Source organism: Lolium rigidum, chromosome 7, assembly GCF_022539505.1.
Source record: "Lolium rigidum isolate FL_2022 chromosome 7, APGP_CSIRO_Lrig_0.1, whole genome shotgun sequence".
NCBI lineage: Eukaryota > Viridiplantae > Streptophyta > Magnoliopsida > Poales > Poaceae > Lolium > Lolium rigidum.
In genome coordinates, this window is record NC_061514.1 from 26,523,666 (window position 1) to 26,544,716 (window position 21,051).

At 52.7% G+C, this 21,051-nt stretch overlaps 1 protein-coding gene across 1 annotated transcript; it reads left to right on the forward strand.

The window, feature by feature from the left end:
- Positions 1–16,438: 16,438 nt before the first annotated feature.
- LOC124677439 (receptor-like kinase TMK3) lies at positions 16,439–20,351 on the forward strand. The gene is made up of 2 exons (XM_047213425.1): positions 16,439–18,581; positions 19,509–20,351. Exons 1-2 carry the CDS (start codon positions 16,622–16,624, stop codon positions 20,030–20,032), a joined length of 2,484 nt encoding a protein of 827 aa, XP_047069381.1. The 5' UTR covers positions 16,439–16,621; the 3' UTR covers positions 20,033–20,351.
- The last annotated feature ends 700 nt before the right edge of the window (positions 20,352–21,051 follow it).

The window sequence follows — 21,051 nt, forward strand, 5'->3', positions numbered from 1 at the left end:
TTAGAACAACTTTAAAAAAAAGTTTTGTTCATTGAAACCTCGGAGGTAGCATATTAAAACAGACTTGAATTATGCAGAAAAGCATGTTGAGGCGTGTCATTCATGTCGGTGGTATATGTCGTGGTCGAAAAAACCCATATCTCCAAGACTGACTCAAGGAGTCAATGTCTTGCTTGAATTAGCGAAACCCTACGCGAGTGAAACTCCCTCGAAATACGTGTCTCCTCTTTTGACCGTAGGTTGCTTTCTCCCCTTCGCTTTTCTTCATGCATCGGCCGGCTGGTATGGAGTCTGGTCTCGTTTTCTTTTCCCCAATACACATGCATGCGAGTCGCTTCCTGTCCAAGACTGTTTTTCTTTTTCCCGTCTAAATAAATTCAGATCACGCTCTTTTTTTAACACCATGCGCCACCGCTCCTAGTACGCACAACACCGTTTCTTGTTCTACTTTCCCAGCACTTTTCTGACGTGAAAAATAAATAATGTACAAACAATTAAAGATCGCTTCCCAAACCCCAAGTGTTGTGGATATACTTCATAGGTATACCATCGACATGGTCCGATTCCGGCAAGCCCGGGTGGCCCACAGATGGTGGTGATGGCTTATGGCCCACCGGGCAGCCCGATTCGTTGTTGATCCTAAAGGATGAAGTCCAGCCCGGGATAGGGAAGCCGGATCCCAACCGACCATCGGAGGAACCCGGATCCATGGAGGCCCGAGGAGTAACCCGGATCCATGGAGGCCCGGGAGTAACCCGGATCCATGGAGGCCCGGGAGTAACCCGGATCCATGGAGGCCTAGGAGTAACCCGGATCCATGGAGGCCCATGTGGAACCCGGATCCGGTACGACGTAGGGAGGAAGGCGGATCCTTGACGTACACGGCAAGACATTGTACCGTAGTTAGGCGACACTGTAATCCGGCTAGGACTCTCCATGTAAACCCTAGATCCGTGCGCCTTTATAAGCCGGATCCGGGAGCCCTAGAGGCACGTTGACAACCACAACTCATTGTAACAACGCGAAAGCGCCCGGATAATTCCGGACAAGCAGCGAGTAGGCCCTGTCATCGTGCGGGTGTTCGAAGCTGGGTAACTCGCGCACCACCGTCCCGTGTGCACTCCGCCCTATGGCCCCTACTTCTTCTCCCTCGTGAGGATCCCTCCTCCGAGGTACCGTCGATTAGGCAACGACGGTTGGCGCCCACCGTGGGGCCGGCGGCGTCGGAGGCCGGAGCCGGGAGGGTTCCACATCTTCATCGGCGTGAACATCGATTCCGACGCAACGCCTTGGTAAGTACGCGTAGCTACGACCGCCGCCGAGCAGGACGCAGCTGCAAAGATCCGATCCGAGTCGCTGGAGCTTCCCATGGAAGAATCCGCCTTAGATCTGGAAAATCCTGGTTTTGGTAGCCGGATCCGCACCTAGATTTTAGGTAGCTGGATCCGCACCTATATTTTTGTAGCCGGATCCATACCTATTTTTGGTAGTCGGATCCGCACCTATATTTTTGTAGCCGGATCCATACCAAAATTTTGGTAGGTGGATCCGCACCTTAATTTTCGAAAGTTGGATCCACACCTAAATTTTGGTAGGTGGATCCGCACCTAGTTGTTGGTAGCCGGATCCGCACCTATATTTTGGTGATCGGATCCGCACCTACGAGGACCACCGCGATAATCAATCTAGCACCGTCTCGACGGACGCCGAAGAAAAACCACCACGAGCGTTGATTCCGCCATGGCATGGTGTTGGTTTGTTTCCGACTCTGTCGTTGCTGGCTTTGCCGCCGCGGATTGTTTTGATTCCGATTGAGCTGGCTTTGCCACCACGTTTTGTTTCCGACCCCGTGTTGACCGGCTCTGCCGCCGCGGATCGTTTAGAATCAGTTGCATGACACACATGGACAGAGGCGGAACGCGTATCCACAGGGATGAAGGCGGAAACGAGCGGGCTTGGTCACCTTTTGCCGGAGCACACGTCACATGAATAAAAAGAAAACTACAGCGTTTCTGCCTAGCGGAGATACTATACATGTTATTTGCATCTTCACGTGAAGTGGCCATTGATTGAATGATGCTTATGCATGCAATCTGCACGCTGGCCGCAATCCATACAAGCAAACAGATCACATTCGATCGATTCCGGCTCCTTCCTCCGCCAGCAGCCCACGGTTGACCTGTGTATGTGTTTTTTAGGAGAGAAAAGGATTGAAGCGGAAAAAATCGAGGCTTCACGTGTGGATCACTGCGTGCATGAATTTCTCAGCCAGTATGACATACTTTCCGACCGATCGAAGATTCAGCGTATGAGAATTCTGCATAAAGCAGCTCCGGATCATTACAACTACACCGATCTTTCTGGCATTACTTCGCGATGAGCTGTCACAGCCATATTCCAGCACTGTTATGTCCGCACATTTGCTGTGACCGGTTTCATTCCACCTTGGCTTGCGACGTCAGCTACATTTAAACAGCTAAGTTCATATTTATATTTCATATTTTAATATTTTATGATCATGAGATTAAGATTGGTTCACTCATATCCTGAGTCTTTTACCGCTTTCACTGTTGGTGGTCATATCTTTCCCACGATTTGCCTCGCGCTCGTGAAAAACTTTGTACTGTTTTTGCCGCTTAAGGCTCCAGTACGCTGCAAAAATTTCCGCCTTCGGGCGTTAGCTTGAGTTTTCTGGCCTACACGTTTTCGTTGTTTATATGTGGATTCCTTAGTAGTGACATTTCGGTACTTAAAGCCGGCCTCTGTTTCGAGGTTCTTGATTGTTTCGCTATTAAGCGCTATCGCCTCAGCAGATGTTCTGTGTTTAAAGTTCGCCGTCTCGCGAAAAGTCAAACATATAAACCAGAAGAACGGATAAACCAGCACTTGCTTAAAACATATAAATTACATTAACTGTTCAAGATAGTCGAGTTTTGCCTTGACAGTTTTATGTTGTTCAACTGCTGCATAGTTTCAGCTTTAAAACATTTGTTCAAAGGCCGTTTTTATTCCGCCTTACATTTGTTCGTTGAACATGATCAAAGAAACAATTTAATACAAATATGTTTTTATGTTTATGTATCAGGTACATGACACTTGGACGTACAATAGTCCTCGATTTAAGGTGTTTTCAAGCAGATCTAGCACAGCGCGAAGCCCCAGGGAAGCTAGCCGGATCCAATGAGATAAGGTTAGGCGGATCCGTAGCATGCACAAGCTGGAAAAGCAACTTGAGTCTTGATTCCGCTATGCTTAGCCGGAACCAACCCTCGGGGCTGCGATTTTGATCTTAAGTGAAAAGTGTGTTTCCTTTCGAGTATTAGTGCTGGAAATTTCCGCCTAGATGCTTGGGATTTATACTATTCCTTGGTCACATGTAAAGATAAAGCTACTCTAAGAGCTCCAAGCCGGATTTTCAAGTAAATTCACCTTGGCGCTCGGGGGCTACATCGATGAAGTTCTCTTTGGAGCAACTAACCGAAAAATTTCCACCTTGACGCTTGGGGGCTAAGTTTCTGAGCATTTTCGGTAGCCGGATCCGCACCTAATTTTTTGGTAGTCGGATCCACATCTATATTTTGACTGGTCAGATCCGAACCTACATTTGGCTAGTCGGATCCATACCGAAGATTACGTTGGATGGTGTCTCCGAAGAATCTGACCATTGGATCATGAAGTTTCCGACCAATACTTGGTTGGAGATATGAAGTTTGGAGTCCTTCAAGATTCTCTATTATTCGTTCCAACCAAAGGATGAAGATACATGCGCAAGCTGAGCTGGATGGAAGAACGGTGAATCTTGGAGAACTCCGGGAGCTACTTGTTGTGGATATACTTCATAGGTATACCATCGACATGGTCCGATTCCGGCAAGCCCGGGTGGCCCACAGATGGTGGTGATGGCTTATGGCCCACCGGGCAGCCCAGTTGCTGTTGATCCTAAAGGATGAAGTCCAGCCCAGGATAGGGAAGCCGGATCCCAACCGACCATCGGAGGAACCCGGATCCATGGAGGCCCAGGAGTAACCCGGATCCATGGAGGCCCAGGAGTAACCCGGATCCATGGAGGCCCAGGAGTAACCCGGATCCATGGAGGCCTAGGAGTAACCCGGATCCATGGAGGCCCATGTGGAACCCGGATCCAGTACGACGTAGGGAGGAAGGCAGATCCTTGACGTACACGGCAAGACATTGTACCGTAGTTAGGCGACCTGTAATCCGGCTAGGACTCTCCATGTAAACCCTAGATCCGTGCGCCTTTATAAGCCGGATCCCGGGAGCCCTAGAGGCACGTTGACAACCACAACTCATTGTAACAACGCGAAAGCGCCCAGATAATTCCAGACAAGCAGCAGTAGGCCCTGTCATCGTGCAGGTGTTCCGAAGCTGGGTAACTCGCGCACCACCGTCCCGTGTGCACTCCGCCCTATGGCCCCTACTTCTTCTCCCCCTCGTGAGGATCCCTCCTCCGAGGTACCGTCGATTAGGCAACGACACCAAGGATATTACTAGCACTCCTTCCTTTCAACAAATGATATCTCAACTTTGTCTAATTTATAGATGTATCTAAATGTGATACATTAAAATTAAAACATCATTTGTTGAGTGGATGGAGTAGTATATTTTCTTCAAGGATATCACATACATATAACTACTCCCTCTGATCCATATTACTTGCCACTAAATGGATGTATCTACAATTAAAAATGTATCCTAGATACATCTGTATTAGTGTCAAGTAATATGAATGGGTGGGATTACTTAACATTTTGATCTCCATAAAATGAGTTAATAGCATAAGATCACCACTTTTTGGCCTAGATTTCAACTTAGGTAAAAAAGAACCACATTTTTCGTAGGTTTTAGCATAAAACACTAATCGTGAATTGATTACGAATTGACACCATTTCTGATAGGTGGAGCCTAATTTGTCAGGACCGATTTGTTGAGATGGATAGGAGCCCACCTCTCAGTACAAAATAAAATCAAAGAATTCGCAAAAAAAGAAAAAATAGTGGGAATCTAGAAAAGGGGGAGCGGGATCTAGGAATTCCGTCTCCCACTCTCGCGGTCGCTCTGCGCCTTGCTCGCCATCGTGGTTGAGCGCTGCCGCCACCGAGCACCTGCTGCTGGCCGAGCCTGCGCCGCCTATCTCCTGATGTTTACCAAGCCCGGTGGCCCCGCTCACAATCGAGCATCGCCACGCACCCTGCTCACCGACAAGCGCAGCGTCCGCACCGCTTTGTTGCTGATGCCCATCTCCTGCTGGCGATCGAACACGCCGCCGTACACCCCTACTCACCAACCTTGCCAGCGTGCGACGGAGGCCTGGCTGCAGCCTCCAGCCTCGTCAGAGTGGGGCGACCTCTAGTGCTCCAAAGTTCCATCGGGGACGGGGAGAGATATGGGTTGACTTTTGGGATATTTTAATTTCTTTTTGAATTTTTGGGAATATTTTACCTTTTCAAGTGAGATAATTCCACATTAGTAAAACTGACTATGATAGGTGGGCCCCATCTGTCAAAAATGGTCTCAATTCATGTTCAATTCTCCTATTGTGTTTTATGAGAAAATCGAGAAAAAATGTGATGGTTTTTTCTCTGAGAAATGTAAAGTGGTACCGAAGTTGAAATTTGGCCCGAATAGTGATTTTTTTTTTGTCCGGGACATGTAAAGTGGCACCAAACCAAACTTGCATGACAATTGACAGGGCTCCATTAACAAAGTAGTGAGGTTTCATTTTACCATGGGATTAATTAACCATTAACAAAGTAGTCAGGTTTCTGACGAGATGCTTAAGAACAAGATCATCGTGCCACATGCATGCGCTTCCATCCATGCATGAATGTGTAACCATAGCACTCTGATGAGATGCCGAAGAACAGAATCATTGGTCCACATGTCACGCCCCTCCATCCACGCGCGAATGTCTGCTTTCTGCCGAAGGCTAATCTCCCGTCATCATCAATCATAAAAGAACAAGATGCAGGGTGTACGTCCCGTGAGTGTAGGGCTATAATTTACTTCTAAATCCAACTCAAGGTATTTATATTTGATTTTTTAAAATTCGACGGATAAGGATATCTGATATCAAAGGGCGTCTCATGTACGGCATAGAATATGGTATAACAAATATTCAAAAATAATCCAAAAGTTTTAAACCAAATAATCTGATTTTTGAGCAAAAGCAAAGGCCAATCACAGAGTTAAGAAGTATATTTGGCATAAGAATATAGTAGTTCTTGAGTTAACAAGTATATTTGGCATGCATGTTAAGCTCTAATTTTGTACCACTAAATGATGATTTTAACTATTTAGTTTATATCTATACCATCATTAGCCTAAACTATGTCTCTGCAGTATTCTTAACTAATTAGCTCTCACAACCATAGAAGTTCAAATGCCTCTCAAAATTTTCTACAGTAGTATTTTTTTTACGAAACATAGTATAGATGCAGACGCCCACAAATATGTATAAATCCTCTGCCCTATAAACGCAAGCACATACAACTCTTGTGAGCACCTCCGAGAGACTGAGTTGAGCAAACTGATGCAACAGGTTTTAAAATTGATGAAGCCATCATCATCTAAAACTATAATTATTGCCCATAAAAGTATTTATCCGACTATTTTTCTTTCCAGTCCGAAACCGCACCGCTTCTGATTCGAATCCGGTCCAATATATAGCCGCATTTGCTCCAAACTTGAGGAAACATATAAATAAAGAATATGGTATAAGCATATTCCGATTCTATTCGATCCGATCATTCATACTCCTATGTATGTGAGAGGAAGAGCACCGTGGCCGGCCATGATCTGTCGCACAAGTTAGCAGTAGTACTGCCACTGTTACCCAGTCGTAGCACGTAGTACCGCCGAGGAATGAAGCTTGAAGCCAGACATGACACAAAACCGCGTCACAGCTCGCTTGCTATTAATCGCTCGCACCGTATCCATTTTTGTACCGCTCGCTACAAAACAAGGAAGCCGGGTCGCTGTTAATGGCGTGTGCCCTGTCGGTTTAGCAAGTGCCAATTAAGGCGGATGGGTCAATTTGGCGCGTAGAGTTTATGGACTAATCCATGACGTGTCGATTTTGTACCGTGCGGATGGGTTGGTTTGGCGCGTAGAGTTTAGAGCATCTCCACTCGTCCCCCGACGAGGCCCCGGCGAGCTTTTTTTCCATCCGGACGGCGTAATTCGGTTCAGTCGCGCCCTCGGTTTCTCGTTTTCATTCGGATTTGGGTCTAAATTCATCCGGCGATCCCACGCCATCCCCGGCCCCCCGGGGAGCGCTCGGGGACTCCGGACGAAACGAAAGTGCGGGAAATACCGAGGAAACTTCTCGCGCGTCTGGTGGCCCCAACTTGTCGGCGAGAGAAACCGATCGTCGTCCTCATCGCATCGTCTTCCGCGCGCCGTAAAGCCCGCCGCCGGTCCGCATTCGCCGGCCACGCGGCGAGTTAATGTCGTCGTCTTCCGCGCAGGCATCGTCTTCCGCGCGCACTAAAAGCTGCCGCCGGTCAGCTCACCGCGGACGCGTCGCATTCCACGCGGCATTAATCCCCCGCGCCAGCCGCGCCTATATACGCCGCTCCGCTCGCCGCGAGGCGTACCCCGTGCTCCACTCTCCCTCCACTCTCCCTCTACTCTCCCGATGGCGTTCTACGACGACGACGGCGCAGCCAACAACGGCTTCCCCGCCGGTCGCTCCACGCGTGGGAGGGGCACCTCCTCCACCGGGCGGGGTACCCTCGCCCGCCGGACACGAGGCCACCCGGCGGCGGGTGGCGGCTTAGTGCTCGGCGGCGTACCAATCCCGCCGCCGCCTCATGGCCACGCCCTCGACGTCGCCATCGAGGAGGCGCGGATGACCTTGACGGATGAGGAGCGCGCCGAGCCACGCCACCACCCCGACAACTACACGGCGTGGAACTCGTACTTCCTGCGGCAGTGGGAGTGGGAGCTCGCCTCCTACGACGGCCCGCCGCCTCCGCCTCCGCCTCCGCGCAACAACGCCGCGGGCCGCCGACGTTGGTGGAGCGCGCCGGGCCGGACACTCGAGGCCGTCCTCGAGCACATCGAGGGCGGCAACTTCCCGGTGCTCACGATGCCCCCTCCATCGAGGGCATCGGCGAGCCACCGACGGGGAAACGTCTGGCAGCCACGGCGCATGGCTGCCAGCTCATCGTCTTCCGGATCGGCGCCGAGGTCATCCTTGGCGCCGGCGCCTTCGACGCCGGTGCGCGTCAAGAAGGAGCCGGCGTCTCCGCCGCCGACCAGAGGGCGCAGCAGCGGCGCCCTCGTCATCCGCGACCAGCCTTCCGCGCCGTAGAGCGGCCGGAAGAAGACGAAGAAAGAGGCCGCCGCAAACCAGCTCGCCGAGGAGGAGGCGAAGCGCGCGGAGGACGCCGCGATGGCGGAGGCGATCGCCGAGTCGCCGAAGGACATGGAGGAGGAGAAGCGCGCGGACGACGCCGCACCGGACCGGGCCGGGCGCGGCCCGGGAGCGCGAGGAGGCGGAGCAGCGAGCGGCGGCCGCTGGACCCGGCCGCCGCACGCCAACTCGCCGCCCGCGCCGCTCCAACCGCCAACGACGATGTCGCGCGCTACCGCCGTCCTGCGACACCTCCATCCGGCGTCGCTGTCCCCGTTGTCGACCTCGAGTCCTCCGACGACGAATGGTACAAGCCATCCCCGGGGTGGGGAGACGCCGGCCAGGCAGGCGAACGGCCGGCCCGCGCAGCCGAAGGTCAACGACGACGGCTCCGACGACGACGGCGGCGACTACACGGTGTTCTACCGCCATTTCGGCATGTAGAGCGCCGTGTTTTAAAATTAGCATTTGAATTCCCCTAGCCGAATTCGAAATATAGTCGAATTCGGCCTCTATGTATGAACTCCGCCCGTTATATAATAAATATCATTAAATTTAGTCTATATTCACCCGTTTTTAGCCGTAGTTTGTCAAGTTTCCGTTTTTTAAATTCGCATCGTCGACTTTGCACGGGCACGCGGCTGGGAAACTACTACTCCCCACGCCAAATCTTCCTCCAATCCGGACGAAAATTTCGCCGGATTTGGGCGTGGGGAGCGCCAACGAGTGGGGATGCTCTTATGGACTAAATATAAGATATGTTCGTAAACATAGTTAAATAAGAGGATTTAGTTATACATTTACCAGTGACTGGTGGACTGGGAAGCGTGAGCTTTGGTCTAGTTACATGAAACCCATGAGATTACGGGGCAAACTAAGCGTATCAGAATATTTCAAATGCCACACTTGTCAAATTTTAGACATGTACGGATAAGAGGGTATTGGAGTGTCCAAATTCGAATGTATCTAGATAGTAGACAAACCCGCGACATGTTTTTACGAAGAAAAATAGTATGCGGAGTCATGTAATATGAAAAAAAAACCAAAGGGAAACTTTGGTCAACAAGGCCAACAAAAAAAAGCAATCTGTAACTATCAAAAGAGGGATGGTTGGGAAACCCTAACCTTAACCCTCCCGGGAAGCCCCCGCTCGGGTGACTCCGGAGGTGGGCACCTCCCCGACCCTCTGAACGCCCTCTGGCTAGGCCGCTGGCCCGCTGCCGTCGCGGTGCTGGCAGCACCCTTCCCGCCAAGCGGTTGAAGGTAGTGGAGGCAGCGCGTCCGCCAGCGCATCCGGGCAGGGAGGTGCGACGGCAGGCAGGTTTGGCGCGGTGGATGCGGCAGTGACGCGACGGGGTGCGGGTAGCCGGCGGTGGGCGACGACGAAGCGGTGAGCCGCCGGCGGCGTGGGTCTGATCAGGGCCCGCTTTGGGCCTAGAGGGCATGGTCGTTCTGCTTCGTCTTCTACGGCCTGCCACGACGACGGCTTCGGCCGATTGGTTCGGGCGACCATGGGCAGCGTCGCCGGGCTCCTGGCCGAGGAACGCAACCTGCTGCCGAGCTTTCTTCTCCGCGGCCGCCATTGGCTTGGCGGCGACGACTTAGCGAGGCGACCTCCTTTGTCGTCGTCGGGCGGCGGAGGGTGGCGTGGGGGCCAGTTCGTCCGCGTCGAAGAATAAATGTGGCAATGCTAGGATTCTTCTCACACCAAGTTTGAAGATCTGTCGGATGCTTGTTCCAACCAGTCTGGGTGGATTGTCGTGCTCCGGAAGGCCCTGCCGGCAAAATTCATTATGGGAACAATGCCTGAAGATTGCTGGATTGGATGGTTTCGGTTGTGCGTATCCATGTTTTTTATCTAGCCGTTTGGTTTCAGAGGGAGTGCCTCGAAGCTCTGCTGGCTGTTAATATCATGTAGCTCGTTTTCTTTCCATGGTGCTAGCGGGAAAGGTCATCAAGCCGAGATTGGTGGAATATCTATGATGGTCGAATCTTGGTGCTAAGGTGGAATTGGCTTGGCGATTTTTGGCTTGTAACTGCGACTGTTATGTGGGGGCGCCTGCACAGGAGAAGTTCAGAGTCTTATCTTTTAGGGTGAAGATCCAAGGTCTGGTCTTAATTGGTTGTGTCGAGCAATGTTTTTCTTGAAGGCATTGTTTTGAGAGAGAGATGACTTTCTTCATGGTGAAAACCTAAGATCTATGATCGGGTGATGACAGCATTTCTGTATTGTTTCCTTCTTGGAGGTGTCGCTTATGGAGAAGTTAAGTTTCTGGTGTTGTCTTGGTGGTGTCAGTGTTGCTGTAGTAGGACATTTCTTTTTCTGTCATTCTTTTATCTTTTTTGGCTATGTACATCATTTGTGCCATTACAACATGATATTGTTGCAGAGGCCGGGTGTAATTGATATCTCCACGATATTTATATATGCTCTTTATCGAAAAAAATGTAATATCAAAAAGGATGAAGTATCTTCTTTCACTACCGACAAAAGAAAAGTAAAGGAAAGAAGAGGTGGAAGATGAATTAGAGGCGTGAGAGGCGGGGAGGGTGGTTGCGGAGCTACAAGTGCTGGTCACGCACATGGTGTGATGAGCGAGCGAGCCAGTGAATGAAAGCACGTAATGCAGCGGAGGACATGGTGGCGGGCGGCCGGCCGGGGTCTAGTCGTCCACAGCGGCCGGGGAAAGAAGAAGAAACGCCAGCATGTAAAGAGAAGATGATGGTACGAGAGGCAGATGAATCAACACAAATCGCGGCCTGATTTGTACTGCTCGTACGTACGTACCGTGTCCATCTGGGCCTGGTAGGATCGGATTCGGATCCAGCCGATTGTTCGGCCAAAGAGCGAATCAGCGACGTGGCGGACCAAATCCGCGGAGGGTAATTACGGGCAAGTAGATTGCGGATTTTTCGGAATTTAGGAATTTTCACACGGTAATAAATCTGGCTGGGCCGGAACTGGGATGTGATCTGCAGCTGGTGGTCTCGATTGATTACCTTCCGACACCGGTACGATTTGCGATCTCCGGCAAGCAAGCAGTGATCGATTAATCACACACGGATTCTCTCCATTTATTATCAGCAGCGCAGTAATTACCGCCTGCATTACTGTACGTACCGTATAGTTGGAGAGAAGATGGGACCGGCACCTACCCTTTCCATTTTTATTTACCTCGTTAGCCAAAGCCAAACTTTTCCAAATTTCAATACTGTATGCTAAATATTTGGTTGAACTTTCAGAGTTTATAAAACGTGGACCAAACCAGAAACGCAAACTATCGTAAACGGAGGGAGCACACACGCACGCAGCATCATGGTAGCCAGGTGGGTAGTCCATGTGGTTTAGCGATCCACGAAGCATGGCCGCATGGGTACCAACCGCATGAGTAAGTGAGTAAGCTAGAAGTAGGCAGCGTGGCACTAGAGTGAGGACTGGAGTAGCATCACCGACACTGGCGGCGACATGAAACTTTATGTCTGTCTGTCTACCTGTCAAATGTGTGGCCATCCCTTCTCGCCCCGTCGGCAGCAAGACCGATCCTGCCGCTTTTTCTGTGTCCTTTGCCGGTCTGCCCCGACTGCCTGAGTTCAATAACCAAGCAATCAACCTCGTCTTTGTTTTTCCTCAATCTCGACTAACACAAATTAGCAGCGTGCGCACTGCTCCAGTAAAAATGAGTTTGACCACACACGAAAAGAGAGAGAGAGAGATTGTATCAGCACCTCGAAAGAGGAAGAAACATGTGATGAATTAACAACAACAAAAAGTAACCGAGGACAGGAACAAAAGTAGGAGCGACGTGACTAAAATAAAATTAAAAAGCTACCTGACTGTAAAGTAAGTTTTTTAAAAAAAATTTAGGGCATTTTTAGCGGTCCAACACAAACGGAAGTAAAGTGACGATTTCCATCCACGCGGATAGGCAATGGGGAAATCTTAGTCAAACGGCTCGACGTAAGCTAAACGGCAATTTGGACCGCAAATGCGTTGGCCCGGAGGTAGCGAGTGACCCCGGTTTCTCGTGTAGCCCAACTCTCCTCCACCACTGTCCCTCTTCACTTCCCACACCCGGTATCTCGTGTAGCCCAACTCTCCTCCACCACTGTCCCTCTTCACTTCCCACACCCGGTATCTCGTGTAGCCCAACTCTCCTCCACCACTGTCCCTCTTCACTTCCCATAGAAAGGCAACACAACCGCCGCCATGGGCAAGGGGGGATGGCGGTACAACAAGCGAAGAACGACCACGAGGTTCGTTTGTTGGCGGCCAAAAAGAAGAAGAAGCCACACATCCGCTTCCCATCACTGTCGGCGTGAACCAGCCCTGTTCTTGCAGAGCACACCGTGCCCTCCTGGGTGGAACGATGCCCCCCTCATGCCGGAAGGCGTGGATGAAGAGGAGGTGATGAGGCTGGCCATGAAGGCCTCGTAGGACCAGCCTCTGCGCTATGCCGCGATGGTCATGCCTCCCCACATGTTAGATGAGGAGGCCCTGCGGGTGGCAATGGAGGCCTTGCGCTACCGGCCGTGGGCGATACTTACGTTTGTGGACCTGACATAGGACGACGTTAGCCAGTAGAATATGCTTGGGGTTGGTTTTGTTTTGTTTTTCATTTGTTATTTTTTCTTTTCAACGAATGAAGCCCGGTGATCAGGGAGGTACTTGCGCACCCCCTAGGTACTCAACACGTGTCTAACGGCATCTAGTGATCTGGTAGCACTCGTTAGAACGAGTGTGCAGAGATTAAGAGAAGTGTTGTAGGAATAGTCAACGGGTGATGAACTGCTCGACCTTGGCCACTACATCCGGCGACATCGAAGTCGACGACGTTTATGCGGCGCGCGCCGGCGCCGAGCGCGTCGAGGAAGGCCCGCATCGACCTGAAGCCGGCGAACTGGATGGTCGGGGGCGTGTCCGCCAGGGTCTTGTGCGCTGCGTGCTGCAGCGCGACGTCGAGCGGCGAGCAGACGGAGGCGGATGGGACGTCCGCGGCGGTCGGGGCTGAGGTAGTCGGGGCTGCAATCAGAGCCGGTCACGGTCCGCTCAAGGAGCTCGTCCATCGCGGCCGCGCGGTGGGCGGCAGGCGCTGCAGGAGCGCGGCAGTGTGGAGGAGGGGAGGGTGTCCCAGAGGCGCAGGTGGCGAGGGCCAAAATCGGAGCTGCGTGCCGCCGCTGCTCCGGCCTAACGCCCGCGACTAACAGAGCTCAATTCCATAGCGCCACTTCGATGCAAGATTTGTGGCTGGATTCAGCCGCTCCGTTAACTGCACGACAGGGAATCAAGCTTGAGTTGGACTGCACGGCAGGTCAAGCAGGGGACCGGACCAAGCTCGATTGACATGAATCGGGCTGGAGCCTGGAGCTGAACGACGACCGGACCTCCTCTGATAAGCGGTCGCTGGACCTGGAGACGTTGACCGCAAGAACGAGCGGCTCCTCCACCACCGACCTCCAGCCGGGCCACCTCTTCTTCCTCACTGGACGGACTGCGTGGAGGCCGGCGTCAGGGACGGCACGGTGGTCCGGCGTCGGTGCGGCGCGCCGCCTCGAGGAGCTCGTCCGCCGCGGCTCCACTCTCCAGGCTCAGGGAACTGGCCCTTCGTCGCCAATCAGGCCCGCACGCATGGCGGCCGCCGGCTGCTAGCCCCGGCTGAGGGAACTGGCGCATGTTGTGAGGAATTTCAGGGGTGAGGGATGGGTGGAGCGGACGATGTTGGGAAAGAAGATTGGGATGGAAAATGGGGATGGCAGCGTTTAGCAACGTTTTTCGCCAGAGAAAGTTACTAACGCTGTATGGTCGCCGTTAGCCAGTAAATGAATCTCAACGAAGATCCAACGGCAGCTAGGGGTGCTCACGTACCCCCTGATCACCAAATCCACTCTCTTCTTTTTAAATATATATAGGGAGCGCCTAGATATCAGGCGACTGATTCTTATTAAGTCGAAGTTGATTTCTTAGCTATTCAATTTGCATATGTAACTAAGAAAATATAAGTTGCAATCCATACGCAACTGAGAAAATATGAACGATATGTAATTGAGAAAAATACCAGTTACAACCAACTGAAAAATATTAGTTACAACTTACGCGCAACTACGAAAAAAATCAGTTGCAACTAGTACGCAAGTGCGAAAATACCAATTGCAGCCCATGCGCAACCGGAAAATATATCAGTTGCAACCTATATGCAACTAAAAAAGTATTAGTTGCAACCCGTGTGTAATTGAGAAAATATGAGTTGCAACTCGTGCGTAACTAAGAAATACCAGTTGAAATCCACTTGCACTTCCCATATCAGCACAGATCACGAGACAAATCAAATGGCTAAAAAATCGACTTAGACTTAATAAAAATCAGGGGCATGATTTCTAGCAAAACCGATATATATAACCTGTGGTTTTCTATGAGTGAAAATGGGAAAAAAATGCCTCGGGCCGTTGGGACTAGTCCCAATTGGGACAGACAGTACACATGCATCAATCTATTTTAGTATCTGACCCGACGCAAATAAATCGAAACCAACACAGATCGTTTGAAAATATGTGGATGCAATAGAGAAGCCCTTAAACAAAGAAGTGGAATATGGAAATGGAAAATACTAAAGCTGCTATCGGATGAGACAAAAAGGAGAAACTAGTCAAGCGCACTCGGGACTGCCAGCCAGGCAGGCATGCCACGCCCCCAGCAACACACACACATGACACATGACATTCTCCGTTGACAGTGGGCGACAAACGTTTTACTCCCAGTCGAATAGCATAGCAAAACAAAATCGTGTAGTTAAGCGCACTTCCTTCCCTTATCCTCTCCCGTGCTACAGTCGTGAGAGGGTTTGAGGGTCGACCTCCGTTTCCCCCTGTTTCTCCGGCGCCGCCGGTGGTTCCCCTCCTCCTCTCCGTCCGATGCGGCGGCGGAAGATGGGGAGAACCCCGGATCCGGTGGCCGGCTCCGTAAATAGGGTGTCGAGGTTGGTGGCCGGCGGCGGCGTTTGCATGGGGGCGCGCGCGGCGTGGTCGGCTTTTGGTCTCCTCGGATCCAGCCCCTCCTCGCCGGTGCTTTCGCGGCGGTGATGGATCCGTGGGAGTTCCCCCGCGAGGTTGGCGTTTCGGCTACGTCATCTTCGTCAAGTGGGGATTCCATCCTCGGGCTCTTTGTCGGCGCGCCGCCGCTCACTCCATCGACGGCGTGGGGCCGGCGAGGTATGTGTGCTTTGGAGGTCTCGCGAAGGGTGCTTGGGACGGTTTTGGAGGTGGCCGGATGGAGGTCTTGCCGGTGTTTCTTCCTCGACCTTGGGCGGGAGATCCGGTGTGGTTCTCGCGAGGCATGGGGAGTCTTCTTCCGGCCGCCGATGCGTGTTTCTTGGCTTCAACATCTCGCCTCCGCGGCGAGCTACAAGCTACGACGGCTCAAAAAGCTACAACGCGAGGTGCCTCTTTGGAACCATCGGGGTTTTCGCAGGTCTTCTCCACCTCCGGCGGCGATTTCGTCGGTGGTCGTCGGTGAAGCTGCTGCAGATCGGGAGTGGCCGGAGCTCCGGGAGGATTGGATTGCTTTTTTCCTTTTCTTTTAGGGGCTTTCGTGCAAAAGTTGATAGACAGCTGTCCTCCTGTATCCTTCTTTCTTTGTACTTGTATTTGTACTCGAATCTCCCTGTAATTTTCCTTACTACGGTATGAATACAAGTTCGTATGCCTTCGGGCGTACGGTTTCAAAAAAGAATAGCATAGCAAAACCAGTAGGAAATCCCACCGCTTATCTCCGCCACCACACCGCGGCCACCTCACCTCACCTTCCTCCACACCCCAAACCCAACCCAACCGGAAATCCCTTCCGGCGACGCCACCGCCCCAGGTTCCGCCGCCAATGCGCCCCAAACCCCTCCTCTCTTAGCCATGGCCGTCCCACCTCCCTTCCTCCTCCTCCTCATCCCCCTCCTCCTCGCCGCCGCCGCCCTCACCCTCACCACCGCCGCCACAATCGACCCGGGCGACCTGGCGGTGCTCGAGGACCTGCGCCGCTCCCTCACCAACGCCGCCGACGTCCTCGCCTGGCCCAAACACACCGACGCGTGCGCCTGGCCCCACGTCTCCTGCGACCGCGCCGGCCGGGTCAACAACCTCGACCTCAAGAACGCCAACCTCGCCGGCACCCTCCCGGCCTCCTTCCCCACCCTCACGGCCCTCGAGGACCTCAGCCTCCAGAACAACGCCCTCTCCGGCGCCCTCCCCTCCTTCGCCGGCATGGCCTCCCTCCGCCACGCCTACCTCAACGGCAACGACTTCCTCTCCATCCCGGCCGACTTCTTCTCCAACCTCGCCGACCTCGAGGAGATCTGCCTCGACGACAACCCGCGCCTCAACGCCTCCACGGGCGGCTGGCGCATCCCCGCAACCCTCCCCACCTCCGCGCCCCAGCTCCGCGTCCTCCGCCTCGACAACTGCAGCCTGGTCGGCCCCATCCCGCCGTCCCTCGGCGCCATGACCGCGCTCCAGTCCCTCATGCTCGCCTACAACAACCTCACCGGCGCCATCCCGCCCACCTTCGCCTCCTCCGCCATCCAGACCCTCTGGCTCAACAACCAGCGCGGCGACGCCGACCGCCTCTCGGGCCCGCTCGCCTTCCTCGCCGGGATGACCCGCCTCCAGCAGGCCTGGCTCCACGGGAACCACTTCTCCGGCCCCATCCCCGACGCCGTCGCCAGCCTCACCCAGCTCACGCAGCTCTGGCTCAACGGCAACCGCCTCGTCGGCCTCGTGCCGCCCGCCCTCCTCTCCCTCCCGCTCCTCCACGACCTCAAGCTCGACGACAACCTCCTCGTCGGCCCAGCCCCCGCGCTGCTCGCCCGCCCCGCCAACGTCACCTTCTCCCACAACGGCTTCTGCGGCGCCGCGTGCGCGCCCGAGGTCACCGCGCTGCTCTCCTTCCTCGCCGGCGTATCCTACCCGCAGCGGCTCGCCGAGTCCTGGGCCGGCAACGACCCCTGCAGGGACTGGCTCGGCGTCTCCTGCTACCAGGGCAAGGTCACCCTGCTCAACCTCCCCGGGTACGGCCTCAACGGCACCGTCAGCGCCAGCCTCGGCAACCTCTCCGCGCTCTCAGACGTCAGGCTCAACGCCAACAACCTCACCGGCCGCGTCCCGGACACCCTCGCGAGCCTCAAGTCCCTCAGGAAGCTCGATCTCTCCGCCAACGACCTCACAGGCCCGCTCCCGGCCTTCACCCACGACGTCGATGTCAATGTCGACGGCAATCCCAGCTTCAACGGGCCCGCGCCAGGCTCGCCTGCCCATCGGACGCCAACGCCTCCCAGCACACCAGCTGACAACAACACCAACACCAACACCAACACCAACAAGAGATCAGCCCTGGTGCTGGCAGTCACCATCCCGGTGGCGATCACCGTGCTGGCACTCGTCTCGATGGGCGCCGTGCTGCTCTTCCGCAAGAAGAACAACAACGGGTCCGTCCAGCCGCAGGCGTCCTCCGTGGTCGTCCACCCCCGCGACGGCTCCGGCCCGGACAACCTCGTCAAGGTCGCCATGGCCAGCAGCGACAGCTTCGGCGGCACCTCCAGCGGGACCAGCAGCCGCGACAGCGACATCCACATGATCGAGGCGCGCAACTTCGTCATCGCCGTGCAGGTCCTCCGCAGCGCCACCAACAACTTCGCGCAGGACAACGTGCTCGGCCGCGGCGGCTTCGGCGTCGTCTACAAGGGGGTGCTGCACGACGGCACCATGATCGCCGTCAAGAGGATGGAGTCCTCCGTCATCAGCAACAAGGCCCTCGACGAGTTCCAGGCGGAGATCGCCATCCTCACCAAGGTCCGGCACCGCAACCTCGTGTCCATACTCGGCTACGCCATCGAAGGCAACGAGAGGCTGCTCGTCTACGAGCACATGTCCAACGGAGCGCTCAGCAAGCATCTCTTCCAGTGGAAGGTGCATGACCTGGAGCCCCTGTCCTGGAAGAAGAGGCTCAACATCGCGCTCGACGTCGCCCGCGGGATGGAGTACCTTCACACCCTCGCGCAGCAGTGCTACATCCACAGGGATCTCAAGCCGGCCAACATTCTCCTCGGCGATGATTTCCGAGCAAAGGTGTCGGACTTTGGGCTGCTTAAATCTGCGCCGGACGGGAACTTCTCTGTGGCGACCAGACTCGCCGGAACTTTTGGTTACTTGGCGCCTGAATATGCTGGTATGGCTGCTTTTCCTTCAACCTGTTTAATTTGACTCCTTCTGGTTCTGACTGTCAAGCATGAATTGCCATTATCAGATAACTAGCGGAGAATGTACATTTTGAATTGTCGCCCTGATTTATTGAGTATACACTTTGCCTGAATTAGTAGTTGAAAGCCTACCTTGCTGCATAAATAACCTCGAATTGATTTGATTCGATAATGAAATTAGAAATTTGTGCTGAACTAGTGCTTCTAGTTGAAAACCCTGTGACCACTAGCTCGTATCAATAGAACATGCAGCAAATTACAGCTACCATTTGATGTAAAAAAACCCACTAGTATTTGTCCTTTTCATGTTATTTATGTCATCATGCTTCGTGAACGTGTGGTTGACAAGTTGTTGCACATTGATTTGATAATGGCATTGGAATTTGGGGTGAACTAGTAATTGCTAAACCCTGTGATCACTAGCTTGCAATTTATTGCCAAAGTGTACCAACTGATTCTTGTATCAATACAACAAGTAGCTTTGTCCAATATTCTGAAGTTTGAACCAACTTTTGATGCAGCAAACTACAGCTACCATCTGATGAAAAAAATCCACTAGTATTTGTCCTTTTTCATGTTATTTATGTCATCATGCTTCGTGAACTTGTGGTTGACAAGTTGTTGCACATTGATTTGATAATGGCATTGCAATGTGGGGTGAACTAGTAATTGCTAAACCCTGTGATCAGTAGCTTGCAATTTATTGCCAAAGTGTATCAACTGATTCTTGTATCAATAGAACAAGTAGCTTTGTCCAATATTGTGAAGTTTGAACCACCTTGTGACTGCCATTTGATGAAAACTTATGAGTAGTATTTATCCTTTTCTTTTGAGTTATGTTATATTATTATGATCCCTGAATATGTGGTTGATAAGTTGTTGCACCTGATGTGCAGTGACTGGGAAAATCACGACAAAAGCAGACGTTTTCAGCTTCGGTGTAGTGCTGATGGAGCTGATAACCGGAATGACCGCCATCGACGAGAGACGCATCGATGAGGAGACCCGGTACCTTGCCTCCTGGTTCTGCCAGATAAGGAAGGACGAAGAGAAGTTCAGGGCAGCCATCGACCCTTCCCTGGTCCTCACCGACGAGATTTTGGAGAGCATCTCGGTTATCGCAGATCTAGCCGGGCACTGCACGTCCCGGGAGCCCTTGCAACGGCCGGACATGGGGCACGCCGTGACGGTGTTAGTCCCGATGGTGGAGAAGTGGAAGCCGTCGAACAACGAAGCCGAAGATTACATGGGCATCGACCTGCACCTGCCGCTGCTCCAGATGGTGAAGGGGTGGCAGGAGTCGGAGGCGAGCATGACGGACGGGGACAGCATCCTCAGCCGCCTCGACGACAGCAAGGGCAGCATCCCCGCCCGGCCCGCCGGGTTCGCGGAGTCCTTCACCTCCGCCGACGGCCGGTGAAGCGTCTCATCATCATCATCGTGTCTGCAAAGAAAAATAAGTACATTGCCTGTCTCTCCTGGACCCTCTCCCCTCAGTTTTCGCTCGCAGTGTTCTTGTAGGTAAAAGAGTCGCCGGTCCGTCGTCCATGTGCTTCTTCTGTAGATATACATCTCAGTTTTTTTTTCCTGCCGGGTAGGATGAATTTGGCTTTTTCGTTGGTTATTCCAGTCTTGGGACTGAAGCTTCTGGCTTTTCCTAGCAGTCATCATCAAATGAAATGGTATAAATGTTTCTTTAAATCCATGCACCTGGAATTTCTTTTCGCAATGGCATCTGGTTCCTGATGCTGCAAGGAGAGGGGGACAGCAGCAGTGATCCGTATCATGATTCATGAGGCTTGTACTGTTGGGGGCATCAATTGGTACCAGTCCAGGCTTGCATTTTGGCGCCTTTCTTGAGCTCCACACACTCACACTCACTATTGATTTCTCATGAGCCCATACCATATACTAATACTCCAATCATGATTGCTTTAGATGCACAAAACAAATCTACCATACATGCAGCCAAACCCTGCAAGAATACTAGTCCAGTTATGTGACAAGTGGGTGTTTGAAAATGCCAGTTGTTGTGAAAGTGATAGCACTATGCTAGCTTAGCTGTGATTCACTTGTTTTACTGGAGTACTATGGTGGTATAAACTAGTGGTAATGCTAACAAATTTGCTTGGCCTGACAGTGACCCCAGTGATGCAAGAGAGTGACTGTAATTACATGCTCCGGTGATTGGTGTTGTCACTGTGAGGCATCATCAGACCCTGTCGATGATTTGGTTGCCTGTTTAATGATGATGATGCGCATGTCTCCACCTAGCCTAGCGAGGAGGAGAGCAATAAGTATGTGGCCGACGGGGTAGAGGAAAAGCAACCACTGCTCTTGGGTAGCTTAGGGCATGAGCAATGGAGGCAGCTGTCCAACTAGGCTTGGATAAAACTTTTGACATATGCATGCCATGTTATGGTCCCATTAATATGTCTT

What these genes read in the sequence shown, in the direction of transcription:
- LOC124677439 (XM_047213425.1), top strand. Translation starts at nt 16,622, where the DNA reads ATGGCCTCCCTCCGCCACGCCTACCTCAACGGCAACGACTTCCTCTCC. An exon ending in CTTGGCGCCTGAATATGCTG is followed by an intron (nt 18,582 to 19,508) that starts GTATGGCTGCTT and finishes CCTGATGTGCAG; the next exon opens with TGACTGGGAAAATCACGACA.